General features: G+C 52.6%; 3 protein-coding genes across 4 annotated transcripts; 2 read left to right on the forward strand and 1 right to left on the reverse strand.

The window, feature by feature from the left end:
• The first annotated feature begins 1163 nt into the window (after positions 1 to 1163).
• Positions 1164 to 16467, forward strand: Hmgcl (3-hydroxy-3-methylglutaryl-CoA lyase). Its single transcript, XM_051173601.1, has 9 exons — positions 1164 to 1265; positions 5084 to 5167; positions 6510 to 6617; positions 7232 to 7327; positions 8898 to 9046; positions 11748 to 11811; positions 13017 to 13205; positions 14326 to 14451; positions 15903 to 16467. Exons 1-9 carry the CDS (start codon positions 1206 to 1208, stop codon positions 16002 to 16004), a joined length of 978 nt encoding a protein of 325 aa, XP_051029558.1. The 5' UTR covers positions 1164 to 1205; the 3' UTR covers positions 16005 to 16467.
• A 2428-nt stretch (positions 16468 to 18895) lies between these two features.
• Positions 18896 to 23264, forward strand: Gale (UDP-galactose-4-epimerase). Of its 2 annotated transcripts, none has more exons than XM_051173598.1 (11): positions 18896 to 19011; positions 20559 to 20687; positions 20790 to 20905; positions 21148 to 21261; positions 21498 to 21674; positions 21932 to 22045; positions 22127 to 22193; positions 22267 to 22352; positions 22448 to 22525; positions 22662 to 22776; positions 22873 to 23264. In XM_051173598.1, the coding sequence occupies exons 2-11, from the start codon at positions 20567 to 20569 to the stop codon at positions 22929 to 22931; spliced, it is 1047 nt and encodes a 348-aa protein (XP_051029555.1). In that variant the 5' UTR covers positions 18896 to 19011; positions 20559 to 20566; the 3' UTR covers positions 22932 to 23264. The 2 variants fall into 2 exon arrangements, with proteins under 2 accessions (XP_051029555.1, XP_051029556.1); XM_051173599.1 differs by having other exon boundaries at positions 18952 to 19011; positions 20562 to 20687.
• Positions 23265 to 23319: 55 nt separating this feature from the next.
• Positions 23320 to 27644, reverse strand: Lypla2 (lysophospholipase 2). Its single transcript, XM_051173608.1, has 10 exons — positions 27520 to 27644; positions 25953 to 26058; positions 25726 to 25757; positions 25558 to 25623; positions 25065 to 25112; positions 24906 to 24976; positions 24706 to 24779; positions 24529 to 24630; positions 24247 to 24420; positions 23320 to 24158 (listed from the first exon to the last, which is right to left on the reverse strand). Exons 2-10 carry the CDS (start codon positions 26028 to 26030, stop codon positions 24108 to 24110), a joined length of 696 nt encoding a protein of 231 aa, XP_051029565.1. The 5' UTR covers positions 26031 to 26058; positions 27520 to 27644; the 3' UTR covers positions 23320 to 24107.
• Positions 27645 to 27651: the final 7 nt, after the last annotated feature.

Consider the following 27651-nt stretch of genomic DNA (forward strand, 5'->3'; position numbering starts at 1 on the left):
TGAGCCACCTCGCCAGTGTGTTTTACTACTCTAATATAATGTTCTCTGATACTTCCCATTTCTTTATTTTCAATAATAATTCCTACCTCCCAACTAGTGACTGCAGCCAGTTAATGGGGTGTAACATGCAGACTGAAAAACACTGCGCTAGGCATTCAGTTTTCCTTACCTCAGGGTCACTGCATTTGTATTCGATTTGTCTGGAAACTTTTTTTTTTTATAAACTTGAAAAAAAATTGTTTCTTTCTTTGAGACAGTGCTTCTCTCTATAGTCCTGGCTGTCCTGGAACTCCCTGTGAAGACCGGGCCTACTTTGCCTCCACCTCCCAAGTTCTAGGATTAAAGGCATGCACCCCTATGCTGGGCAGGTGCATGGTACCCAGAATCTCAGTTAAGGACTTTATGCTGAGTAGCAATCACGTTCCCCACGGAGTCATCTCTCCAGCCCAGAGTTCTGCTAATTCCGACTGTCTTCTACTTGATAAGCTCTTCACTTGAATACTCCTTCCCGAATCTAAAGATGTCTTCTCACTAAAGTTGATGTGGCCTGAAGATGCTGGTAGATACTCAATACAAAGCAGAAAATTCAGAACACAGTAGTAATAGATGTACTGCGGCTTATCTTGAAAGTTAGACATTAGACGGCTATGTGTTTCTCTCCACGCCTCTCAGTCGCTAAACCCTGGAAGAGAGACTTCCACTACTTTTTCTCCATCGTTTTTTCTTTGGTTGGGTTTGGTTTTTTGAGACAGAACCTAAGCTTCTTACTTAGACCAGGCTGGCCTCAAACTTGGGGCCTCCGCCTCTGGCGTGCTGGGACTGCAAGCATGTGTCACCATACCCGGCTGAGGTTTTATTCATCCCTACGTTCCTTGCTCCTTGCATTGTGTCTTTATAACAGAAACCTGGAAAACCACTGAATGAGCAAGATGTAGTGGCTCATTCCTGCCTATATCGGGGAGGCTGAGGCAGGAGGACTGCCATTAGTTCGAGGACAACCTGGGTGATATGCAAGTTGGGCCACATAGAATTAGAAAGCCAAAATCAAAACAAAACCGAAACACAGTTCTGTTGAGTGGACGGGAAGGTAAACAGTCAGACTGCGGGTGGAGCCAACTCCGGGAGCTCACGCCTGGGCCACGCCCCCACGGCGATCGGCGGTCACGTGGAACCCCGAGGGTGTGGCCACGGGAGACTGGGCTAAGATGGCGACAGTGAGGAAGGCTTTCCCGCGAAGACTGGTGGGCTTGGCGTCCCTCCGGGCTGTAAGTGCCCCAGGCGGGTGACAGTCGGGGTGGGGTGGGCCTCGTTGATTGCTGTGACGGGCGAAGCGGGGCAACTCCAGGGGCCGGAGCCGGGTGGGTTTGAGAGTTCGGGACCCAGACCTTCTGGCTCCGATCCCTTGCAAGAAGCGCAGAAACTGAGGCCAGGTGACGCGAAGCAACCCGCTGTCATTGAGGAGACCTGGGACATCATCCTGGGTGTCCTAACTCCCTTACGGTGGTCCTGGCTTCTTTCCCTAATTGAGCTTCGGATCTCTCCAGCCCTTCATTAGTGAAAAATACGTCCCATCTGGAAAAAGCAAAAGCATCCCAGCTCGCTGCCTTTCCCAGATCTTGTTGCTTTTCCGGACGCCTGGGAGAGAACGTGGATCGCGTGGGCCAGGCAGGGATTCCCTCGGAATTGTACTTCGGGCTTGTTGGATCCTGGTGTTCCGTCCTCTCTCTCCCACGCGCAGTGAGGGGAGGGAAAGGGCCAAAGAACTGCGCTGACTAAACCGCAAACCGGTGTCGGCGGATGAGCTTATCACTTTCAAGGCTGGATGACCGAGATGCTTACTCAGCTTGTTTGTGCATAAAATGGATAGCTTGTCTCAGGGTGATGTGGTGAGTGATTGGATATTGGTGGTGCTTTGGTGGAGTTGAACTGTGTGGGGGGATCAGTTCCTCGCTTCCCTTCTCTACCACCGAGCTACATCCTGAGCTCAGTGACGGGGTTATTAAGATTAAAGTTGGAGAGTTTAGGCATTATATCAGTACTTGGGGAAAATGCTTTCTTGGTAGCTCATGGGGCTCTCATAAAACCACGTATGTATCTTTAATCTACCCAACTACCCCGATTGCTCCGGGATCAAATGAAAATGCCAACTCCAACTTAATTTAAGAAAGTTAAATGAGTTGGTGGATAATAATGTTTTATTTATTTGAGATAGTCTCTTTCTATGTAGCTCTGGCTGCCCTGGAGCTCACTATGTAGACCAGGCTGGTTTCGAACTCACAGAAATTAGCCTGCCTCTGCCTTTAGATTACAGGCACACACAACCATGCCCAGCTAAATCATAATCAATTAAAAACCTGGTATAGCCTGGTGGTGGTGGTGGCATATGACTTTAATTCCAGCACTCAGGAGGCAGAGGCAGGTGGATCTTTGCGACTTCCAGGCCAGCTTGGTCTACAGAGTGAGTTCCAGGACAGTCTGGCCTTACAGAGAAACCCTGTCTGGAAAAACTTAAAAAAAAAAAAAAAAACAAAAAAACAACCCTGGTGTAATGAAATGAACCTTCGTGAGTTTATGGCTAATGTCCACGATGTCACTTTTCACTTTTAATTTGTTTTTAATTACCTTCATTTGTTTGTTTGTTATGTGTGAGTTTGTCTGAGGGAAAGTCCAAAGGCTGACCAACTTTCAAGGTCGGTTTTACCCTGCTGTGTGGACTCCAGGAGTGTAACTCAGGCTATGAGGCTTAGCAGCAAGCTTCTTAATTCTTGCCAACCCAGGTTTCTGTGCTTGTCTTTCATTTATTTAATTTCATTTTATGTGCATTGATGTTTTGTCTGTGTGAGGGCGTTGGATCGCCTGGCACTGTAGTCACAGACAGTTGTAGGTGCTGGGAATTGAACCCAGGTCCTCTGGAAGAGCAGCAGCCAGTGCTCTTAACCAGTGAGCCATCTCTTCAGTGTCTTGTTTTTTTATTATTGGTTCATTCTGTGTGCATATCTGTGTAAGTGTGTACCATATGTGTTCCGGTGCCTTTGGAGGCCACTTGGAATTAGAGGCAGTTGACATGGTTGCTGGGACCTGAACTCAGGAAGAGCATCAAGTGCTCTTAACTGGTGAGCCATCTCTCCGGCCCCATTTATTTAGTTTTGAATTACATAAATGCATGTGTGCCTGCCTGTGTGTGAGCAGGTGCCCATGGATGCCAGAAGAGAATAGCAGGGTCCTTGGAGCTAGACTTACAGGCAATTGTGAGCTATCTGACATGTGTTTGGGAACCCAACTCGGGTCTGCTGTAGGAGCAGTATCTTATATTTAAAACAGCCCCTGGGGATGTTTTAAATATAAGATCTTACAACTCTCAGTCTGGCTTCAAGTTTGCTACATAGCTGAAGATGACCTTGGGCTTCTGGGCCTCCTTCCTCCACCCCCCAGGTGCTGGGATTAGGGGTGTGAGCCACCACACCTGGCCTGAATTGTTATATGAAGAGCTGTTGTGGGGAAAGAAATAGAACTAAGTTGAACTTGTTCCAAAGAAAGTTGGAAGCGGGTTTTGCTTCAGCATGTACTTACTGAGCCTCTATTTAATGTTCCAGGGCCTTGGGAAGAGCAATGAGTAGAACCAAGGTCCTGGCCCATGACACTTAAGCCCTACTGGGGTCATTTTAGGGTGGTGCACCCGCAGAGGCTGACGGTCTCTGCTGGAGAAAGACTCCAGGAGCAGGGACCCTTCTCTCAGCCTGCTAATTTCTTGTAATTCAGGGCCATCCCCCCTTAGTCTATCAGAAACTTTTGCTGGCTAAAGCCAAAGCCACTTCAGGTGTGTTGACTTGTTTCAGCTGATTCATGGCAGGGACGTGTCCTTAAAGGTGTGGAGGCCTTGGTATATTGTGCAGGGCACCTTTCCCTTAGCTCCATTGCAGCGTGTTTATCTGGGGCTGGGGAAGGACTGGAGAGGGGGTAGCTCAGCGGTTTAGAGTGATCGCTGCTCTTGAGGACCGGCCTTGATCTCTAGAACCTACCCGGTGGCTCACAACCATTTGTGACTCCAGTCTTAAGGGATCTGACACCTTTTTCTGGCTTATGAGGGCACTGCACACATGTGGTATAGACATACATGGGGACAGAACACCCAAACATGTAAAATAAGTAATAATTAATTGAACATTCTTTAGGTGGGTAGGGGAAGATTTGAGGCAGACTTGGTATATAGTAAGCTAAGGCGTTTTAAAATTGTGAGAAAAAACATGTTTTCTTCAGCTGCTGGGGATGTCACCTCCTCAGACCCACTGCCCATCATGTCGCCAGTCAGTCTAGAATTAGGCTTTAGACTAGTGTTAATATAGCAGAGCCTTTGTTTGTATCCTCAGCACCGCTGTGGGATCTGACAGCTAGGCCCTTTGTGCATTATTTGTTTTTCCTGTAGTGTTACTGAGTGCATTGCCAGGACAGTGCCAGCCAGGATGAGATGGGTCGGAGAGAGACAAGAGCTCCCCGCTTATAGAGAAAGAAATCCTTGTAGTCTTGGGAAATACAGAGCTCTTCAAAGGCTAGTCGGAGGAAGGCTCTCTGACTGACTAAATGATTGGTGGATGTAAGAATAGTTGAGCAGAGAGCAGCCCTGCTGGACTGGAGCATAGCCATGTGTTGGGCAGAGAGAAGAGACAGGAGCAGTAGAGTAGGGGTGAGTAATGAGGTCAGCCAGCCAAACTCTGCAGAGCCTCCAAGGCAGGGTGACTCTAGGAAGGGGTGAGTCAGGTCCCAGCTGAGCATCAGCGCCCATGATACCTTTTGCAGAAATAGACAGGATGGAGTCAAGTGTTTGTACAGTGCCGGGTTGGAGGAAGTGCTGAATGAGCAATGTACAGATGGGCAGTGAGAAGTGGATCTGAACCAGAGGAGGACCTGTGCGGAAGCATGGCTCTCCTGCTCATTCCTGCCCAGAGCACAGCTGGCTTTTTCCGTCTTCATCCTGAAAGAGGACCAGGTGGAGTTAAGTAGGGAGAAGAAATCCAGCTGTTTGCAGTAGGGAAGGAAGAGCCTGCGTAGTCCTATGCTAACGAGTGCTTCCTCTTTTAAACGACAGGTTAGCACCTCCTCCATGGGGGCTTTCCCGAAGCGGGTGAAGATCGTGGAAGTTGGTCCCCGCGATGGTCTGCAAAATGAAAAGGTAAAGATGGAAGCCGGTTCAGAAAAGATGATTCACATATCTGTTTTGAGCATTCCAAGGAAGTTGGGTCAGGTACATTATGGACTTTTGGTAAACTGAAATAAATTATGCAGCTATTGTTAGTCTTTCAAAACAAGCTTTCTCTGTGTAAGAGCCCTGGCTGTCTTGGAACTAGCTCTGTAGACCAGGCTCACAGAGATCCGCCTGCCTCTGCCTCCCAAGTGCTGGGATCAAAGGTGTGGGCTGCCACTGCCAGGCTAATACAAGTGTATTAAGTGACTCCAGACTGCAAAGCAGAATATATATTCAACTTTACTCCTTTGAGGATGAAATAGAAAAGGCCTAGGTGTGTGTGTAAGTATTTACTAAGGACATAAATGTCCTTAAAAGTGTAAGATTCTGCACCTGAATATGCAGCCACATGTGTCCAGCCCACGTGTACAGGACTCGAGTGGCCAAGGGTAACTTCCAATGTGGTTCATAAACCATTTATGGTAGCAACATGTGTGGCTTTTGAGTACTTGAAATCTGACTTGTGAGGAGGTTGGAGACATGATCAGGGGTTAAGAGTGCTTCCTGCTCAGAGAACCCAAGTTCAGTTCCCAGTGCCCTCATGGTAGCTTACAACCCAGGGAAGACAATGGCAGGCTTGGAATGGACTTGTAACATAATCTTACTGACTGGCACCAAGGAGCCATGGAAGGCTTTTTTTTTTTAAGTTTAGAGTTTTTCATTTTTATATTTAGTTATTTGCACCACTACCACCATCCAGCTTAAGGTTTCTTTTTATTTATATGTGTGTGTGTCTATATCTGTATATCTGCCACATGCGTGCAGTGCCCACAGAGGCATCCCTCAGGGGTTCTTTACTGCTGAGCCATTTCTCCTGCTCCTTGTGGATGGCTTTTGGGCAGGAAAGTGAGGCATCGGAGACTGCAGTTGGGGAAGTGAGAGAGGAGAGGGGAGGGTGTGATGCTTGGGGGTCCATCCCACAGCACTCACAGAGCAGTGGTGATTCATCTCTGCCCACGATGGCCAAGGCGCGTGGCTCTCAGTTTATAATGGGGTCATAAACCTACACACTGAGTTAAGGAAGAGTCTGCATCCGAGGATAATGGTGCTTCTACGCAAATATGAACACCTCAGGTGAGCAGCCATCAGTTGCCAGAGGACCAATTGGTAGAACTTGGAAACCGTGTGTGAGTTCACGTGAGTGTCCGAGGTCACCACAGTGAGGATCTAGCACAGTGAAAGCTTCAGGCTGAGGTCTGACTTCTGGTTAAGGCCCATTTTTTGGTACCAATGTTGCTGACTTGTATTTCTGGGTTTTTGTCTGTTACAGAACATAGTGCCTACCCCAGTGAAGATCAAGCTGATAGACATGCTTTCCGAAGCAGGGCTCCCCGTTATCGAAGCCACCAGCTTTGTCTCTCCAAAGTGGGTTCCCCAGGTGAGCTCAGCCTCCAGAAGAAGCCTGTCCCAAATGGGAGGGTGGGAAGCCCCCCACCCCCATTTGCTCTTGCAGCTACTGGAAATTGGAAGCATCAGTTTCCAGGTCCCGGGCTTGATGGGTCTCAGGTGAGTCTCAGCATTGTGTAGCACAGGAAGGGATATGACCTGGCAGCCAGGGGCTCCTATTCAGTCTGGGCTCTGCCCTAGTGTATTGGAGCCATTGGTAAGTGAGGCCTTTGCCCTCTCAGGTTAGAGGTAGCCTCTGAGGTGTCTCCTAGCTCATCCCCACGGCCATCTGCAGCATCTATGTTTCTAAATGGGAGAGCAAGGACTGCTACTTCCCAAGGGTGGGCAAACCATCCCATGACAGTGAGTGCCAGGCATTGCAGAGGGAGCGGTGCCCAGGGCTGCTTGGTAAGTGGCTGCTGCTAGATGTGACTTCAGGTACCACAGAGCTGGCAGTACTGGCTGTAGGAGCTGCCGAGGTCACGATGCCCAGGGTGTCTCCTGACCCCTGAATGGTCAGACAGATAAGGGAAGCATTGGAAACAAGATTCAGTGGTGAGAGAAGGTCTTCTTTGACGCTCAGCTCTTGGCTTCTTTGGCTCCCAGATGGCTGACCACTCTGAAGTCTTGAAGGGCATTCAGAAGTTTCCTGGTGTCAACTATCCAGTCCTAACTCCAAATATGAAAGGCTTCGAGGAAGCGGTAAGAGGTTGACAGTATCAATCCCTATCTTGTCTTCCAGTCCTATCCTGGGATATCGCTCTGAACAGCTTATCTCCAGCGGTGATGAGCAGCACCAGATTGGTGGTTGGGAGAAAGTAGTCCAGTCCTGTCACTCACTGCTCCATTGTCTTGACAAATGGCTTAACCTCTGAGCATGTGGTCTGCCCATGAACTAGGACTGTTGATGGTACTTACAGCTGAGCCCATTAGGGAGGCAGTAGGATACACATCAGTCAGTGCTTGGCAAGAGCCTGAGAGACACACACTTTCTGAAACTATTAAGTCCTGGGATTACCCACTTTTTTTCTTTTTTTGAAATTTTATATGTTCTGGTGTTTTGCATGAATGCCTGTGTACCATGTGCATTGCAGTACCTGCAAAGACCAGAAGAAGGCATAAGATCCTTTGGAACTGGAGTTACAGACAGTTGATAGGGCATATGGATGCTGGGAATCAAACCTAGGTCCTGTGCAAGAGCAGCAAGCACTCTTAAGTGCTCGCCATCTCTGTAGCACACAGGATCATTCACTTCTTTAGGGAAGGGTAACAACGCTGCACATGGAAGCTTCTGCAGTGGCTGCTAAACACCTATCACTTGTAATATTCTAAACAGTGTCTTGACATGCTGATTGTGTGATTCATCATAAACTTATTTCAAGAGTGACCCCCCCCCCGCCCCACCCCAGGTTGATGGTGGTAGTGTTGATTTCCTTGGAGGACATCAGACTTTAGGTTTTTTTGGTATCTCTAGGTCCTAGGGTTCAAATCAAGTGCCTCACACTTAACTAGGAAATGCCCTGAGCTACATCCCCAGCCTTGTTTTTGTTTTGTTTTCTAATTGATGTAAGTTTGCTAGGACTGCAGTGAGAAAATACTGCAACTGTAACAGGAATGGCTTTACTGTCTCACATTGCAGAGGTCAGGGGGTGTTGGCTGCCTGTGCGGCCTCACGGGAGCCTGTCCCATGCATCTCCTAGTGCCTGGGATGACCGGTTAGCCCTGGTATTGCTCGGTTTGTACGTGCCTCACTCAGTGTCCGCTCCACCCTCAGGTCACCTCCCTCATTTCAGTGTCTTCACATAGCCATCTTTTAAGGACGCCAGTCATTCTGGATTAGGCCCATCCTGCCCTGTTGTGGTCTCATTTTTATCTAAGTGCATTTGCAGTGACTTATTTCCAAGTAAGGTCATGTTCTGGGGATTGGGATATCCACATATTTGTTTGTTGTTAAATGTATTGTGTGTGCACGCACATACATGTGCGGTGGCATTCATATGGAGGTCAGTGAAAAACTTGAGTGACTTGATTCTCTCCTTCTACCATGTGGGTCCTGGGGAATTGAACTCAGGTCATCAGGATTGACAGCACATGCCTTTTACCTACTGAGCCATCTCGCCATCCCCAACGTCTTTCCTAAAGGGTATTTATTTATGTGACTTTCAACCTGTAACAGTCACAGACCATAAAACTTGCCACAAGAAAGGTTTTGCCGCTGGGACCAGTTCCTCCAAGAATGACGTGCTAAAGGTATTCACTGGGATATTGGCAGGTATCTGCGGGTGCCAAGGAAGTAAGCATCTTTGGGGCGGCCTCTGAGCTCTTCACCCGGAAGAATGTGAACTGCTCCATAGACGAGAGTTTCCAACGCTTTGATGGAATCATGAAGGCCGCACAGGCCGCCAGCATCCCTGTGAGAGGGTGAGTCAGGCCTCAGAGGGTTCTTTCCTCAGCACCCTTGTAGGACGGAGCCAGATTCCTCCACCCTCTACTCTCTCCACCTCAGGCTCCTGCTGGGTGGGAGCAACCCAAACTCCACACCTGCACCTTCTCCAAGTGATCGGAGTCAGGAGATTATCCGGGGTTTCCCTCAGACCTAAATTTGGTGGCTGACCAAGTGTAGATCAGGCCAGCCTGGAACTCACAGACAGCCACCTGTGTCTTGCTGGGAGACGTGGAACACCACCATGCACAGCTCTAGGATTTGATTCTTACGGTGCTGGGAAGCCAGGCCTGGTGGCACAAGGCCTGGTAATGCATGCCTTTGAACATGTCTCAGAACACAAAATCAAGCAATAGCAACAATAAAATACAGGGCAGGGGCCAGGCCGTGGTGGTGCATGCCTTTAGTCCCAGCACTCGGGAGGCAGAGGCAGGCGGATCTCTTGGGTTTGAGACCACACTGTTCTACAGAGGGGGAGTTCTGCACAGAGAAAACCTGTCTCCAAAAAACAAAACAAGAAATACAGTGGTTGAACAGGGGTTCAGCACTGATGGAACCTTGTAGCAGGGTAGGCAATACTCTGCCCCTGAGCTATGTGCACAGTGAGTGAATGCTTTCAATCTAGCACGCACAGTAGCCCATGGCTCTTTTCTGGCCTGAGGCTGCATGCTGTGTTCCAGCCGCTTGTGGAGCTCCGCTCCATCTGCCGAAGTGCCCTCTGCTTCCCTGCTCCAGGCCTGTGACCTCACCCTTCATGGACAGGACGCTTCTTCCTCCATTCTGCTTCTCTGTCCCTGCAGGGTGCTGCATGGCTGTCAGCTCAGTCCCTGTGGGTGCTGCGTGGCTGTCAGCTCCTCTTGGTTTCCTTTGTCCCTCAGCAGAAGACAGCGCCCCTCCTTGGGTTCCAAAGTCTTCTGATATCCTGAAACCATGGCACTTAGCTGTCTAGGTCTTCAGCTGCACTGGGCTAGGCTCCCTCTCAGGACAGGCCACTCCCCACAGTCCCTGGGTACTGAGCTTTCCCGTTGCGGGGCCTGGTACACAGAAGGTGCTCGAGACCAGATGAGCAGGTGGAAGGAAGGCGGGAAAGCGGGGTCTCCAGTCAGTACCTCCAGCCTGTGCTCTGTCTTGGTAAATCTTTTAACTTTTTCTTTCTCTTCTTTCCTTTTGTTTTTTATTTTTTGTTTGTTTTGAGCATGGCCTCACTATGTAGCCCTGGCTGTCCTGGAACTCACTCTGTAGACCAGGCTGGCCTCGAACTCACAGAGTTCTGCCTGCCTCTGCCTCCCAAGTACGGGGATCAAATGTATGTGCCACCACCACCTTTTCTTGTTTAGCAATGTTTGCAGAATGAATGGGAAAATTAAGGTGGAAAGCACACAAGGTTTTTGTAGTGTTGATTCAGCAAGCATTGCTCCATCTCTTTTTATTTTGACTTACACACTTATTTATCTAATTGTTTATTGAGGCTGTGTCTTTCTATGTAACCCTGACTGGCTTGGAACCCACAGAGATCTGCCTGCCTCTGCCTCTTGAGTGTTGGGATTAAAGGTGGGCGCCACCACTCCTGTCTCCATCTCTTAAGATGTAAAATATTGTACTTGACCATGAAGGATTTGAGTTGTTTGGTTTGGTTTGTTTTTCTGACAGCATCTCACTCTAGGTTCATGTTGGCCTAGAGCTCATTATGTCACCAAGGCTGGCAATCCTCCTGCCTCAGCCTCCCTGGTGCTCGGGTTACCAGGCTTGAACTACCACCCTCAGTCTCACTCTGTAAAGAGGTGGGGAGAGCAGCCCCTGCTTCTACAGCCCACAAGACCATCACGGGTCAGGCAAGCCGGCCACCCATCCAGTCACCCTTCTGTGCCCCTGACACACACACACACACACACACCCCGCGTTAGATGTTCTGTCCCTTGCTCTGTCCTGGGCACGCCAGTTTCTGGTCTTGACTACAACATGCTTTCCGAAGACCTCCCCTCCCTAACTCCAGCGCCATGGCCTCAGGGAGCTCAGGGAGGCCTGCTTAGCCGATCCTTGCTACACTGGCTGCCTGTGCTTCCTCCTGCTGCTGCTTCCTTCGGGGCTCATCTCTTTCTGGAATTTTCTCTCCCTCCTGTTGTGAGCATGGTTTTATTTGCCATGCTCCTGACTTGAACAAGCTCCTGGAGGCTAGGGCCCATGCGTGGGCCCACTCTGCCTAATGCCTGGCACATCGTCAGTAAACATCAATGGAATAGACCAGCAGATGAGCCATCAGGCCCTCAAGCCTTGCTACTGACTCACATCCGTTCTTGTTGTTGTACTAACCTGTGTGTTCATCCTGGCATTGGTGACCTGAATACTAGAGCAGCTCCCCCGGTACATGGGGCTGCCCCTCCAGACAGCTCAGGTGAACCTTAGTTCCTTGTACCTATGGTGAATTCTCAGCCACCTGCAACCCTGCTTCCGGAACTAGCCTCTCAGCCCCGCCTGTCCTTCAGGCTTCTCTTGTGCTCCAGAAACTAGGCCAAAGAGCCTCTCTCCCACTCAGTGCTAACCTTTCACCCAGTGCTGGGCCTCCTGCCCGGCTTCATGTTTACTGTGGGCTCACCAGGGATGTGTGTCAGATGGTCACCAGCCATTTCTGATGGCCAGCGAGCTGGGGGCACTGACACCGTTCCTCCCATTTTTCCACAGGTATGTCTCCTGTGCCCTCGGATGTCCCTATGAGGGGAAGGTCTCCCCGGCTAAAGTAGCTGAGGTGTGTGTAGTGGGGCAAGGCCTCGTGAGGGTTAACATCCTTGCCAACCTGTGTGCACAGGTGCCCTCACCTCCCTTTCCCAGTAGGACACTTTTTCCCCTCCATACACACCCCTGCCCCTCCGGTCACCTCCTCGCCAGGTCTCTGCCCCACCTGAAAGCCCCGCATTCAGCTTCCAGTCTCATGGGCTGAGGCTTGATCACCAGCGTGGTGTCCCCAGGTTCCTTGTAGTAGGCGAGAGACCACACACATCCTCTCGACTAGTAACCAGGGCCACACAGAGGAGGAGCCAGCATAGGATCTGAGTGTGAGTAACCCAGGAACTTCAACCAGAAAGCTTCACTGCCCATTTGATGCCGTTCTCCCGTGAACAGTTGGGGAAGCAAGTCACTTGCCACCCAGGGTGCAGATGCAGATCGGGTCTTACCATTGTGCCCAGTAGCTTGTGGCAGCCAGTCAGAGGAATGGTGCCGAGGGCTCAGAGTGGCTGTCGTTCCCTGCTCAGAGCAGCCCACTCCCATAGCCCATCACTTCCCAGAAGCAGGAATTGAGGCTCAGAGAAGTTATACCCCCAAAGCACGTAGCCAGTGATCTGCAGAGTGGGGACATGACTCAGCATCACATGGCCCCAGAGGCCTGCCACTGCTGTCCCCTGATAGGCACACGGGCAGGGGTGGAAGGTGGGATGTCTCTGTCATTGTCAGGATGATCGGCAGTAAACTTCTGTCTCTGCCACTGCCACCGCTCCACTCTGCGCAGAGCCAGGCGTGGGCAGCTCCTTCAGGGAAGGCTTGGGCTGCTGGCGCTTGGCAGTGACCCACCGGTTACAGATGAACTCCTGTAAAGTCATAGCTCCCTGTGGCTCCTTAAAGTGTACGAAAGTACCCAGCTAGTACCTGAGACCCACAGTCGGCAGACCCTGCCACCAAATGAAGGAAGGGCTTTTCCTGATCCCAGTCAGCCGTGTGGAGGAATCGGGCGACACGGGCTGCTGCAGCGGCTGCCTCCATTCTGGTCTCAGTCTCGCTGCCTGTGGGTAATGTTCACCATTCTCATTGGAGTTGTCAGGGTCTAGGACCCAACAGGAACACAGCACTTCCAGGAGGGAGGTGAACCTCCTGGGCAGAGTCCCTGCTTCTGAACCCTAGTGTCAGTCACATGCTGGTGTCTCTGAGGCCCTCCCAAGTATCTGCTCGCTTTTCCAGGTTGCCAAGAAGTTGTACTCGATGGGCTGCTATGAGATCTCCCTTGGGGACACCATTGGTGTAGGCACCCCGGGACTCATGAAAGACATGCTGTCTGCTGTCATGCGCGAGGTGCCTGTGGCCGCACTGGCTGTCCACTGCCATGACACCTATGGCCAAGCCCTGGCCAACACCTTGGTAGCCCTCCAGGTAATGAAAGCCACGTGCCCCATCCCTGAGAGGGAGGGCATGGGGCAGGGCAGCCCAGTTTCACTTTACTCATTAATGAAAGTATTGAAGTGCCTGTGGTGGTACACCTTTAATACCAGCATGGGAGGCAGATGGATCTCTGAGTTCAAGACCAGCTTGGTCTACAACAGTGAGTTTGAGGATAGCCAGGGCTACACAGAGAAACCCTGTCTCAAACAGAAGTATTGAGCCTGTCAGTGGTGGCATGTGCCTTTAATCCCAGCAAGAGGCAGAGGCAGGCAGATCTCTGTGAGCTCGAGGCTAGCCTGGTCTACAAATAGAGTTCCAGGACAGCCAGAGCTGTCTCAAAAACCAAAGGAAAAAAAAGTATATGAGACCACAGATGGTGAAACACTTAGATTAAGGGAACGTCTTCTCGCGGAAAATAACAGACTTGGTGGACAAGAGAGGATTCTGTAAGGTAGGTGGGTAGGTACAGAGGCCTGAAGCGGGTGCTTACCGTGTTCAGGGAACATGGAGGAGACATTGTTAACAGCCTTGTGAGCAAGAGAGTAAGAAAGTGAAACCTGCTGCAATGGCGCCCTCTGGTGTTGGTTTTTATGCTGGCATCAGGGCCATAGCAAGTGTTAGACCTGAAGACTTGATGGGATGTGACGGGGATGTACCTGCCTGTGGAGGTCAGGACTAAGGAGCTGGTTCTCTCCTTCTGCCTGGAGATCAAGTTCAGGTTGTCCGATTCGGTGGCAAGTGCCGTTACCCTCTGAGCGAACCATCTCACTAGCCCATTGTAAATCCTTTTGAGAGCCTTCCAGCCTCCCATTTCTTTAGCTCTGTTCAAAACAAAACACCGCTCAAGAGCTGAATCTGCTATCTCCACAAGTCTCACTGGACCAAGGAGCTAGACTGGTGGCTCAAAGGGGAAACGGAGCCAGGAACCAACCATGAAGGGATGGGGGAAGATCCTCTAGCAGAAGAGATTCACTGATCCTCAGAGGATTCCTCTCCCGCAGGGTCACGGGCAGGAGAGTGGCTCTGGTAGAATTCCTGACACCAGGGCAGGGGGTTTGTGAGGAGCTTCAGGCTCCCGCAGCAACCACATTTCACCATCCTGTGTTTCCAGATGGGAGTGAGTGTCGTGGACTCTTCTGTGGCAGGACTGGGAGGATGTCCCTATGCAAAAGGGGCCTCAGGGAACTTGGCTACCGAGGACCTGGTCTACATGCTGACTGGCTTGGGGATTCACACGGTAAGCCCGCCTGCCCCCTGGTGGTGACATCCCTGAACTAACAGGGCTGACCTGGAAACAGGATAGGGATGATGGGCATGCTTAGGGTTGTTGGCCTTTAGGAGAAGGGTGGCAGGGGCTGTGGGAGCTTTATATTTCTGGAAGAGCAGAAGAGAGACTAAACAATCATCCAGGAGAGTGGAAAGTGGCTGAAATGGAACCTTGTGTGGTTAGAGGCCCTGGCAGAGCAGCCTGGGGTGTGTACATGAATAGCCATAGACAAGGGTGTCAGCGGTTGGAGAGGTTTGGTTGATGACCTAGAAGGGGTAGACTTAAGATTCCAAGGATGAGAAGGAGCCAACCAAAAAGGGAATGAGGAGAGAGGTCTCTGGCAGAGGAAGCAACGTGGCGGAAGAGACTTTGGTCTGGTTGAACATGATCATGAGCGCAGGAGACCAAGGTCCCAGAGTGTTGCCCATAGTTGGGGTCTAGGAGGCCCCCCAGGAAGTGGATGGAAAGAGCCCTGAGAGGGGCCAGCTTCATGACCTGCAAAGAGTCACTTCCCTGAGCCTGAGCCTGTTTTCTCTCTGAAACGAGGACAGTAAAAGTAGCTGCACAGGGCTTCACCAGACTCAGTAGGGACCTCAGTGGCGGTGTAGAGGTCACACAGTGTCTCTGCTTTGAGTTTTGACCATTTAAAACTCAGATCTGTTCCTCACAGGCTGTGCAACCTCAGATTATGCCATCTCTCTAAACTCAGTAACGGCAGTAAAAGTAGCGCTCATAGGTTGTTATGGGACATGAGAAAATGTATGGCCAGAGGTGTAGGTCAGTGGCAAGGCCCTGGGTCCAGTCTCTAGCACCAGAAGAAACCATGTAGAGTGCTTAGCACCCGGTACTCAGCCACAGATAGGATTTGCTCTTACAGTTGTGTGGGGTGAGGAAGCGGCTCGGTAGTAGAACCCTTGTACCATGAGCAATGGTTTGGGTGCCATTCCTGGCACAGGTAGAAAGACACAGAGGCAAATAGGTGGACATTATGTCTCCCATAGGCCAGGCCCTGAACATGGAGATGGGACAAGACTAATAAGGTCCCTCTTCTGGCGGTGGACCCACAAGCCGCCCTGAAGAAAGAACCCTGGGTGATAGACTTTGATGATTCCCCCATGGAAGGCCTCCCTCTACAGGGCATGTGGGGGTGTGGGATGGGGGGGGTTGGTGGAGGGCATGGGAGGATGAGAGGGAAAGGGAACTGGGACTGATATGTAAAATAATATTATTTCTAAATTAAATAAATAAATGTAATAAAAAAGGAAACAATGTAAAAGAGAACCCTGGTGCCAGCCAGACACAATCTCCCAGACAGTGGTCGCAACAGGGGCCTGTGTGCTGTCACCTTGCCTTTCCCATGCCAAAGCTGTCTAGCCTCTTTCCCTAGGTGTTGAGGGCATCCTCTGTCTCATTTCTTCAAGGGTGTGGACCTCCAGAAGCTCCTTGAAGCCGGAGACTTCATCTGTCAAGCCCTGAACAGAAAGACCAGCTCCAAAGTGGCACAGGCCACCTGCAAACTCTGAGCCCTTGTTCACCTGTGATCCGGGACTGCGGGAGGTGGCATGCACAAACGATTCCTTGATGGGAGAAATGGAATGGGGACAAATGAACAGGTATCACGAAGGTCCTTCTAGACAGAAAGGGCTGGGGCTGACTGAGTGGCCTTGGAGCCCGAAAGTGTCCCTTCACAGTGGACCAGCTCCGAAGAGCTGAGTGTCTGAGCACTGGCTTGGGATGGCCCTGGGTCTCCTGGGTGAATCTGCTGGCTAACAGAGCTGAAGTCCACCCTGCCATGCCTGAGGGTCCTGCTCTACGGCAGGGACCAGAGAGCAGTTTTCCCTCAAGCCAGCAGAGCATTTGCTGAAATGGTGGGAGTTGATCTGCAGTGGTGGCCATCTGTCGACCTCCGCATCTCTGGGAAATCTTCACTCTGTACGTGATTTTTGACAACAGCTTGTGTAATTAAAGGTTTAATTTTCTGATATCAATCATGCAAATGTGTGTTCGTTTATGAGTAGGAGAATCGGGTCATTCTTCTGGAAGAGTGGGGGCTTTCCCTGGTTCCTGTCTGATCTCTTCCATCTTCACACAGAGGCCCCCCGTCCAGTGGTTGGAAATCATGGCTGTGGGTTAATTCCCAAGACCAGCATGGTGGCTGGCCAGGACTCCCAAGGGGTTGCTTCTGAGGCTGTGCCTCTCTGTTCTCAGAGTAGTAACAGAGGTGTCTTACTGGCCTGGAACTAGCCAGGTAGGCTGGCTAACTGGCCAGTGAGCACCTAGGAATTTGCCTGTCCCTACCCCCAATGCTGGGATGAAAAACATAATGTTCAGCTTGACTTTTTATTTATTTATTTATTTAAAAGATTTATTACAGATACAGTGTTCTACCTGCGTGTATGCCTGTGCACCAGAAGAGGGCACCAGCTCTCATCATAGATGGTTGTCAGCCACCATATGGTTGGTGGGATTTGAACTCAGGACCTCTGGAAGAGCAAGCAGCTAGTGCTGTTAACTTCTGAGTCACCGCTTTAGCCCCAGCTTGCATTAAAAAAAAAAAAAAAAATTCTTGTTTTCATATGAGTTCTGGGTGTCAAACTCAAATCTTCATGGACTTGCAATCTTCATAAGCTCTACATTAGTTTTGATATGTGGTCTAAGCTGGCCTTGAACTCAGCAATTCTGCCTCCAAAGTGCTAGGATTGCAGGCAGGAGCTAACATGCCTGACTTCTTGCCTCTTTTTAAAAATTATTTAAAGATTCTGTTGTTACTGTTTCTTGAGACAGGGTCTCTCTGTGTAGCCCTGGCTGTCCTGGAACTCACTCTGTAGACCAGGCTGACCTTGAACTCACAGAGATCCATCTGCCTCTGGCTCTTAAATGCTGGGATTAAAGAAAAGCACCACTACTGCCAGGCTTTTTAAATAATTTTTACTTTCAGTTTTATATGCATCGGTGTTTTGCCTGCATGTATGTCTATATGAGGGTGTTGGATCCCTGGAACTGGAGTTATAGACAGCTGTGAGCTGCTATGTGGGTGCTGAGAATTGAAACCTGGTTCTGTGCTCTTTTAACCCCTGAACCATCTCTCCAGCCCCTAAGATGTACACACACACACACACACACACACACACATGCCACATGCATGTGTAGGTATGTGCACTTAAGTGTAAATGCTGAGGAGTCCGGAAGAGGTTGGGGATCACCTGGAGTTGCCCATACGGACAGTTGTGAACCGTGCAGGTTAGGTGCTAAGAAAACAACTTCGGTCCTCAGCAAAAGCACCTGCATGCACCAGCTCTTAACTACTGAGCCTTCTTGAAGCTTTTCTTCCTCACTTTAAAAAATAAATAAATAAAATAAATAGTGGCTGGAGAGATGGCTCAGCGGTTAAGAGCACTGACTGTTCTTCCAGAGGAACTGGGTTCAATTCCCAGCACCCACATGGCAGCTCACAACTGTCTGTAACTTCAGTTTCAGGGGATCTGATACCTTCACCCCCGTACACATAAAATAAAGGTTAAAGTTAAAAAAAAAAAAAGTAAAAATAACATTTAAAAAAAAAAGTGTATGGGGGGGGGGCAGTGACTGCAGGAGCCCCAAGAAAGAGTGGCTTGAGATCCTGGAGCTGTGTTTGTGAAGAGTAACAAGTGATCTTCCAGCTCTGCCTCTTTTTTTTTTTTTTTTTTTTTTTTTTTTTTTGGAGACAGGTTCTCACTATTCATCCATGGCTGGCATGGAACCCACCGTGAAGATCTCGCTGTCCTCCACAGAAATTTGCCTGTCTCTGCTTCTTAAGTGCTGGGATTGAAGGTTTGTGCCACCAGGAAAGATTTATTTATGTATATGTGGGAGAACGTCAGGTATGTGCAGGCGGCCATGGAGGCCAGAAGCGGGCATGGGATCCCTGGAATGATAGGCAGTATGTGGGTGCTGGGAAAAGGACTCTGATCCGCTACAGGAGCAGCAAGAGCTCTGAGCCATCTTCCAGCCCCGCCTCTTACTTTAAACCGAGACAAAACTGTGTATTGGACTGCTATATGGTTGGCAGGTACAGACACACTTTTGGAGGGAGGCAGTGGCTCAATGATGGGCACACTAATTGCTATTGAGAATTTAAAAGTTCCTTCCCGCTCCAGGGTTTCTTCCCAAAGTGGACTTGGATCCAGGTCAAAGCCCAGGCCAGCCATGCCCTCCAACTAGAGCAGCCCGAGGGGAAACTCGGAAGCCAGCGGCTCAGAGTGGAGACTAGAAAAGCCACACTCCTTCCTAGCTCTGTGTCTCCACAGCTGCGATTGAGCGGATGGGGCCCGCGCCCCTCACTTCCGTCCTTGATGAAAACGCACTGCGCAGTCGCCTAAACCTGTGCAGGCCGTTTGTCCCTCTAGAGCCGCCGTAGAGCAGGTAACCCTGTAGACACATTTCCTGGAGGGCGTGAAAGGGGCGTGGCCAGTCTGGGCTGTCAGTTCTTAAAGGGGCCGCCGCCCTGGTCGCAGGAGGCGGCACCTGGAGCCAGCGCGGGATCCTCAGCAGGTTTGGAGAGCAGAATGAAGGGCTTAGTGGGCACGGAAGGGCCTGTGGTCGGCGGGGAGCGAGGGAGTTCCTAGAGGGTCGGTCCGTGCTCGAGACAGAGCCAGGCCCGCCCCTTATGTTAGCATTCCCGCGGCCCTAGAGGGGAACCCGAACCCATTCATTCCGGACCTGGCTCCCCGCTCGCGCTCCCAGCCCAAGACCAAAGTCCAGCGCTAAGCCGGGCGCGTCCGGGCTCTTGGTGCCCAGCGTCCTCTCCCTTCCATTGTACAGACTGGGAAAACTGAGAAAGGGCAGCTGGCGAAGGTCACCCCCCCAAGCGGCCTCGGATCAGCTTTTATGACTCCAGGGCCCCTCGGTGACCACTTCACCGCGTCCCTGCTCAGTGCGGGAGCAGCGGCGAGTAGCGGGGGGGGGGAAGAGGGGGAGTTGGGGGCTCCCACCCAGCCCAGGTCTCACTGCTGTGTGATCCCGTGTGACCCCCCCCCCCCAGACCGACTGCCTTCGGGCTCTGACCCTAGTACCAAATGTTAGTGGGACATCTGTCTCATCCAGATGTGGGGGAAACTGAGGGCAGGGGGAGCACAAGTACAGGTTAGTAATTCTGGTATGCAGTGGATGCCCAGTCCAGTGGGCTGCAGCAGAATGACCCCAGCAGCGACTTGAGGCAGCCTGGAGAAAGACGGAAGCAGGCCAGATCTCGAGAATGAAAGGCCTTAGTGTGTGGATTTCCTTTCTGTCCGCCCAGCAGTTTGCTTAGGGCGGGATGCACACCTGGCAGTGGAAATGGAGCCAAATCCACGTCGACACCAGCCCACTGGGATGCTGCCCAAAGTTGGGCGGGATCTGTTGCCTCAAGCCGGGGAGTGACCCAGCCGGGCCAAAGCTGAGCTATTGGCTGCCCCAGGGTGGAGAAGCCCTATCAACTCCAGGGCCCGTTGGTACTGCAGCCTCAGAGCTAGCTAGGCTCAGCCTCCAGGACTCAGGACCCCACCCTTGAAGTCATTTGCTATATTTTCTGCTTCCTCCCAACTGACCTTCAAGTAGAAGGGTTGTTGGAAAACTAGGTATTAGTTCCAAACCCAGGATACTTTTGCTCCTGGGAGAAGACCTGAGTTTATAGAGACAGCCCTTTTTTAAATCCTAGCATTCCCAACCGTAAAACCATGTTCTTCTGCCCAGGACTGCCCATTCTCCAGACAGGGAGGCAGGAAGGATGGGTCCTCAAAAGTCCCCTCTTCCTACCCCATATCAACGGGAACTAGACAATACGGTGTGTGTCCTACATTGACAGGTGGGGGCCTTTGAATCGCCCCATTGGGCCCTCCATGGCATGTGTACAGTAATTAGTCCTAGAGATGGAAGCTACTGGCCTAGGGAGGGTAGGGACATTTCAGCCCCTGTTGCCAGAAAGTGACAGTTGTCCAGTCAGACCCAGGGCTGACTCGGGAACCCCTCCTTAAACTAGGGCCCACAACTGCATCCTCCAAGATGAGGTCAAGGGGACCAGCATCCCTGAACAGACACCCTCTGAAACTCTGCCCTCTAAGCAGGCACCATGGCGGAGAAGGTGCTGGTCACTGGTGGAGCTGGCTACATAGGCAGCCACACAGTCCTGGAGCTGCTGGAGGCAGGCTACTCCCCAGTAGTCATCGACAATTTCCATAATGCCATACGTGGTGAGTGAGCTGGATGCAAAGCAGTGACTGGTTTCTGTAGGGAGGGGTTGTGTTCAGACCTCCATCTTCCTTCTAATACTCATAGCCTCTACATGCCACCAGGAGGGGACTCCATGCCTGAGAGCCTACGGCGGGTCCAGGAGCTGACAGGCCGCTCTGTGGAGTTTGAGGAGATGGACATCTTGGACCAGGCAGCCCTACAGCACCTCTTTAAGAAGGTGGGTGCTAGCTGGATGTGGTGGTGCATGCCTTTAAACCCAGCACCAGGGAGGCAGAGGCAGGCGGATCATTTCTGAGTTTGGGGCCAGTCTGGTCTACATAGCAAGTTCCAGGACAGCCAGGGCTACACAGAGAGACCCTATCTCAAAACAAATAAACAAAAAGGTGGGGGCTGCTTGGCAGGGGAAAGGAGCGTTGGTGGCAGAGCTTCCCTTCTCTGACCTTTGCTTTACTCTCACAGCACAGCTTTAAGGCCGTCATCCACTTTGCTGGGCTCAAGGCTGTGGGCGAGTCGGTGCAGAAGCCTCTGGATTATTATAGAGTTAACCTAACAGGGACCATCCAGCTTCTGGAGGTAAGAGGAAGGGGACACAGACCCCAGCTGGGCCACAGTAGGGGCCGGTGTGGGAGCACCAGACAGGACCCAAGCTGTATTATCTTGGACACATACATGCCTTTCTTTACCTCCCAGCCTGTTTCCCTCTCTGTAACTGAGCGTGCCCGTCGCCTCAGCCCCACCCTCCTAGGCTGGAGTAACAAGTGGGACTAATTGGGGAGGCACAGGCCACTGACCCTCCCCTCCACGGCCAGATCATGAGGGCCCACGGGGTGAAGAATCTCGTGTTCAGCAGCTCAGCCACCGTGTACGGGAACCCCCAGTACCTGCCTCTGGACGAGGCCCACCCCACTGGGGGCTGTACCAACCCCTATGGAAAGTCCAAGTTCTTCATCGAGGAGATGATACGGGACCTGTGCCGGGCAGACTCGGTGAGGACCTCTCGCCCCAACTTTCATCCCATTCACTTTGAGCCCAGGATTAGGACCCTGGGCACTCTCACCGCAAGGAGACAAGAGGCTCAGAAGTGGCAATATCCTGTCCAAGGTCCCAGCAACTGGTTTGCGGGTGCCATCCCTCGCTCATGCATAGGGAACATAGAACGGGCGTGGGTGAGGTAGATGGCTGTGGATTGAGTTGGGACTCACTGCGTGTGCCCCGGCCCCACTGTCTGACCTGCACCACACAGGCCTGGAACGCAGTGCTGCTCCGGTACTTCAACCCCATTGGTGCTCATGCCTCTGGCAGAATCGGCGAGGATCCCCAGGGCATTCCCAACAACCTCATGCCCTATGTCTCCCAGGTAGGGGGGGATAATCCTAGGGTGCGTTGGAGTACCCTGGTACCAGGGACCTTGAGGAAGCTGACCTGACCTCTGCCTTAGGTGGCAATTGGGCGACGAGAGGCCCTGAATGTCTTTGGGGATGACTATGCTACGGAGGATGGGACAGGTGAGCCTAAGAGTCAGAAAGGAGGGAGACTGGGGGCAGGGCAGACTTCCTGTCACACTACTCTCCCCTCCAGGTGTAAGGGATTACATCCATGTGGTGGATCTGGCCAAGGGCCACATAGCAGCCTTGAAGAAGCTGAAGGAGCATTGTGGCTGCCGGGTAGGAAGCCAGGGAGGAAAGGGTTGGAATCCAGAGTCAATGTGGGCTGTGGGCTGGGTGAGACACCACATACAATATCCCGTTCTCTTGGGCAGGTCTACAACCTGGGCACGGGCACAGGCTACTCTGTCCTGCAGATGGTCCAAGCCATGGAGAAGGCTTCAGGGAAGAAGGTAGGTCCTAACCATGCAGTAGGCACCCCAGCACGCCCATCTCCTCCAGCCTCCTTCAACTTCAGTACTAGGTGCTGCTCTCACTTGCGGTTCCTGAGGCCCAGGTTCAGCTAAGTGTCCACTACCTCCCTTGCAGATCCCGTACAAGGTGGTGGCACGGCGGGAAGGTGACGTGGCAGCCTGCTATGCCAACCCTAGCCTGGCCCATGAAGAGCTGGGCTGGACAGCAGCCTTGGGGCTGGACAGGATGTGTGAGTGTTTGCCTAACCTGGAGGGGTGACAAATTATAAGGGCCACTCTGGTCTGGGCTGTCCTCGGGCAAGCTCTGACCGCCCATGTCTGCACAGGTGAAGATCTATGGCGCTGGCAGAAGCAGAACCCTTCAGGCTTTGGGGCACAGGCCTGAGGACCTCCTTACCAAGGACCAAAAGAAGAGCAGCAGCTGCCTACTTTCCAGCCTCCACAGGATCCTGTGCCCTCATGCTCTGGGGCCAAGCTGAGGCCACCCTACCTCAAATGCCAGCTCAGCCCTCCAGGCAGGAGACCTCTGCCTAGCTCCACAAAGCAGAAAGGAGCCTGGGTCTTTCCAGCCTCTCTCCCCCATGGTCCAGGAGCTCATGGGACCCTCGAGCCTGTGAGGGCCAGCGGTCTGGGACCATAGCTTCCCCCGGCATTAACTTATACTGCTATGATTGATCTTTCCAAAGTATTTAAAATAAAAATGTTTTCTTAACCTGGAGCAGAGTCTCACAGCTGAACACTCTGTGCCAGCTACATCAGGGCAGGCCTGAGAGTTGAGGAAGCAATTTCTTTAATTTTTATCGGAATCCAGGACAAAACAAGAAAAACACCCAAAACCACATGGAGACAGAAGACAAGACACAACTCCTCCCCCCACACCTCCCTGGCCCTAGAGTGGGGACACAGTGGGAGTGACACAGCAGGGGGTCAGGGGCCCCTTGAACCTCAATCCAGCTTTGCAAGCTCCAGGCCTGCAAGGAAGGGCCATGGGGAGGCAGGGCCCAGGCCCTGGGGGGAGGGGCAAGGGGGCCCTGAGGGACTCTACCTCCTCACCAACTCGCCTGCACAGGAGCAGGTGGCCCACAGTAGCGAGGGCCCTGGGCCATGGACACATTCGTGACAGAAGCAGCTGCAGTGAGGCAGGGGACGCGATTATCCGGGCAGAATCACTGGGGTGGGGGGGCCCATGAGGGCCCACGGGCCAAACCCTGAGGTCGCAGGAGGGGGCCCAAAGCGGGGCTAGTGAGTGAGGTCCTGAGTGAGTGGGTCAGCAGCTGGGCCCCTTTCTCCCGCTGCCTACAGCCCCTCCAATACTGCTGCTGGGGCCCGCCTCTGGGGAAGTGGATAGGAAAGCAGCCCACCCCAGCTGCTGACTTCCAGATGACTGAGGCCAGCAGGAAGGCCTGGCCAGCCTCGGCCACCTGCCCCAGAGGCCCGTGGGAAGAGGACAGGGTGGGAAGAGAAGGGACAGGGGCTCGACCGGCTCAGATCCAAGATGGTGCGGTGCTTGTCTGCTGGGTCCCTCATGAGCTGGGGGACCGCAATGAGAGCCAGCAACTAGTTAGACCGGAGGCAGAAGCTTCTCCAGAAATTCCTTTACAGCTGCCATCTCCTGAGATGAGAGGAGATCGTGAGGCTCCTTGCCGGGAGGGAGGAGGGAGAGCATGGGGAGAGCATGGGAGTAGGTCATCCCCACTGACCTGAGGACAGGAGCTGTGCATGACACCTGGGTATGTCTTGAACTGGACCCTGGCAGGTGTGACAACAGAGCGGAGCTTCTCAGCTGTCAGGGCCCCAAACCGCACGGGTACCATGGGATCCAGCTCCCCATGGCATTGAAGGATGGCCAGGTCCTTGGCACTCCCATTGGCTGCCTGTGGGCCAGTAATAATTTCCAAGGCAAGGAAAGTCAGGGCTGCATGCAGCACAGTGGCCAAGCCACAGAGACCCTCGGGAGTGGAGGGACTTATGGGGATACTCACTTGGGGAAAGTTCCGATGCAGAGGCAGCCAACAGCTCAATGCCACGATGCCAGCCAGAGGGTGGGGACAGGTAAGGGCTGTATAAAGGGACAGGGCCCCGCCCTGGGGGGAAAGAGAATAACAGGTCAGGAGGAAACAGCTCACACATCCAGCCCCTCCCCCTCACACCCTCCTCACCTGCGAAAAGCCACCCAGGACGATTCGATTGGCAGGAATTCCATTCTTCATCTCATGTTCAATCAAGGCCTTGACTGGAGGGAGGGGGAGGCATGACTAGGTGGTGGAAACTGCTGGAGGCTTGAAGGGAGCAAGTGGGCACTGCCCAGTGCTTTGGGAAGGAGAGGCGGGGAGGGAATAAGGGAGGGCTGGAGCCTTACTGTTCTCTGCTGCCTTCTTGATGCCAACTTCATCCTCTGGGGCATCTGGACTCAGCCCCATCAGGTCAAACCTGGGCAAGCAGAGGCAGCAGACTTTGGAAGACCTGGCCAGCCCCTGAAGCTCCCTCAGTTCCCATCTCTTTCCTGCCCCAAACTCACCATGAAGGCATCACCATCTTCATGTTGAGTGTCACAGGGATCCTGGGCCTGTGGAGGGGTAGTCAGAGGTCTCAGGAAAAATAAGGCATTAGTAGTGAGCCTGGGAATGGGTAGAACTGCCCATGGGGACCCCCTCCCAGCAGGCAGAGCCTGTGTTTCAAGTGTTGCCAGGCAACCTGCCACGTGGGGCTGGAGGCTGGGATTGGGGCATCAGCGGTGAGGATGGAGAAGCAGAGACTAACACCCGGTGAAGGGGTCCAACTCAGAGGGTGAGTACTGGGGGTACAGTTCTTTTTAGGGGGTCTTGGGTCTAGGAAGCCTGGGGAGTGAAGGCAGGAACTGGAGCCCATTTTTAGGGCTCTAGGGAGTTAAGGCTGAACAAGGCCTGACAGCTTTAAGCCCAAGCCCCAGGAGGCAGCTGATGAAAAGAACCAGGCCTAGGACTAGAGGACCACTCCCGGCACAACCCCTCTCTAGCTGGGGTGATACTCACGCATGGGGACAGATGTACTTGACATGTGGAAGCCGGATGGTGGAGAGGGCGTCAGCCCAGCTGTGCCTGTGGGAGGGAAGAAGAGGCAGCGTGTAGGAAGGATTGAGAGGGACAATGGCCTTCCAGCCCCACCTGATGAAGGAGCATCCCACCCCTCAGCTCACTCACCCTGTGTCTCCAAGTCCATGTAAAAAAATAACCTGAAAAAAAAAGACAAAAGTGGCACGGGAAGTCCCTCTTTAGGTCCTTCCACTCCAGCTCACCCCTCCGCTGGCCCCCCAGCCAAGAGATTATTAGCTTCAGGCTAGTTAGTCCCTTCTCATACGGCCACCTCCATGTTTCCCACACTACCTACAGCCAGTTGCCTCCCACATGTCTGGCCCAGGGGTCCTTACCGCAGCCGTTTCCCGCTCAGCTCCAGACACGGTGGCAGCGTCGGTGAGCAGGGGCACAGACATGGTGTTACCACACATACACTGCAGGGCTTCCTGCAGGCTGGGCCTGTGCAAGGGAAGGTGCTAGGTCAGGCCAGAGAAACCTCCTGGTTTCAGATGCCCACCTAGGCCATCAGCTCTACACATCACCACAGTTTGATTCTGAGCCAAGGGAAAAATACGAGCAAAGAGAAGTCTGGAGCAGAGGGGTAGGAAGTTAGCCCTTGCCAGGTGGTGGTGGTGGCACAAGCCTTTAATACCAGCACTCAAGAGTTCGTGGCCAGCCTGGTTTATACAGAGTGAGTTCCAAGACAGCCAAGGCTAGACAGAGAAACCCTGTCTTGAAAGAACAAGAAAGAAAGTTGGCCCCATCCCAAAGTTGAGAAGCAGGGGCATCTATCCTCATGGTCCAGAACTCACATCCCTGATTCCAACCCAACCCCAGAGCCTAAAGGTGGTACAGATGGGCTGGCACAGAGGTTGGAAGCAGGAGACAAGGAAAGGCAGGGCGTTTTCTGCAGCCTTCCCCCATAAACTGCTGAGTGCTAACGATCTCCTCCCAAGGTCCCAGGTATCCCTTTCCTGGAACCCCTGGAGCCCATCTTGTCTGAATCCCGGCCCTAGAGAGATGAAGCGGGGGGAAATGCCAGGAAAACAGGCTTTCAGTTCCACCTGCCTCCCCATCTTCTCCATCTTCCCTCTCCTTCCCCTCAAGCCCCTATCCAGTCTTCACAGCAGTTTCTGGCTCAGTAAGAAATTGCTAGGGTCTCTAGAAGCCACCCATGTCCCATGAGAGCCTAACAACTCCCTTCTGCCATCTTCCACCACAAACTGGTGTTCCAAGCCTTCCCACCTCCACGGGGCTACCTGCTGTTGCTGCAGCCACTGACTCCAAATGGGTCTCCAAATGAACAGGTGTTGGGACTCCCAACACAAAAGAATATCAGGCTGGCTGGCCCCTCCCCATCCTTAGCATCCTCCAAACTCCGGAAGCTTCCGCTACCTGCTTCTAAGTGTCTTCTTAAGGGCGCCCCGCCCTCCTGTAGGTTCCCACCTTCCAGCTCTGACCCCGATTGCCCCTCAAGGTGGGAAGATCACACAGCATCTTTCCACACCTCTTGACCCTGAGATTCCTCTTCCCACAGGGAATGCACCTGCCTCCCTAAGCTAGGATCCTCTTTCTCCTCGGCTCTAGGAGCTTCCTCCTCCACCCAGCTCCCACTCTCCGAAGGATGACCCGGCGTCTCCCATTCGCCACAGTGGGAACTTGGGTTCTGACCCCGGGTCATCGCATCCCTACAGTGGCATCTGCTGCCCTGCCTCGGGGCTAGCACCGGTCCACAAAGGGGCACTGACCCGGGGGAGCCTCCGCCCCACAATGGGGTCTCCCACTGCCCAGCGCGCAGACGCTCTCCCGCCACGCGCGCAGCCCCTGGCCCGGCTGTCCCAGGACTGGACAGCGCCCTCCAGCCGCTCCCTGCCGCCGCCCCGGGACCCTCGCAGCCTCGCCGCACGCATGGCTGGGTACCTCACTCCCAGGGGCTTCCGAGACCGTTCGGCGATTCTCCCCTTTCTCCCGCACAGACACTCACTCTTCCCCCCTCGGCCGCCCCCGCCGGAACTTCCGTTCGAGTCCCGGGAACCCAGCCATAGCACTGCC

This window comes from Phodopus roborovskii, unplaced genomic scaffold (assembly GCF_943737965.1).
Source record: "Phodopus roborovskii unplaced genomic scaffold, PHOROB, whole genome shotgun sequence".
Classification (NCBI taxonomy): Eukaryota; Metazoa; Chordata; class Mammalia; order Rodentia; family Cricetidae; genus Phodopus; species Phodopus roborovskii.

Bases quoted from the DNA above. Each gene is read 5' to 3' on its own strand.
- Hmgcl (XM_051173601.1), top strand. From the start codon at position 1,206: ATGGCGACAGTGAGGAAGGCTTTCCCGCGAAGACTGGTGGGCTTGGCG. The intron at 13,206-14,325 runs GTAATGAAAGCC...CTGTGTTTCCAG, and splicing joins ACACCTTGGTAGCCCTCCAG to ATGGGAGTGAGTGTCGTGGA. The intron at 14,452-15,902 runs GTAAGCCCGCCT...CATTTCTTCAAG, and splicing joins CTGGCTTGGGGATTCACACG to GGTGTGGACCTCCAGAAGCT.
- Gale (XM_051173598.1), top strand. From the start codon at position 20,567: ATGGCGGAGAAGGTGCTGGTCACTGGTGGAGCTGGCTACATAGGCAGC. The intron at 22,526-22,661 runs GTAGGTCCTAAC...CCTCCCTTGCAG, and splicing joins AGAAGGCTTCAGGGAAGAAG to ATCCCGTACAAGGTGGTGGC. The intron at 22,777-22,872 runs GTGAGTGTTTGC...ATGTCTGCACAG, and splicing joins CTTGGGGCTGGACAGGATGT to GTGAAGATCTATGGCGCTGG.
- Lypla2 (XM_051173608.1), bottom strand. From the start codon at position 26,030: ATGTGTGGTAACACCATGTCTGTGCCCCTGCTCACCGACGCTGCCACC. The intron at 25,113-25,557 runs GTGAGTATCACC...ACCCCTCCACAG, and splicing joins AAGTACATCTGTCCCCATGC to GCCCAGGATCCCTGTGACAC. The intron at 24,159-24,246 runs GTCAGTGGGGAT...CTCTCATCTCAG, and splicing joins TGCACAGCTCCTGTCCTCAG to GAGATGGCAGCTGTAAAGGA.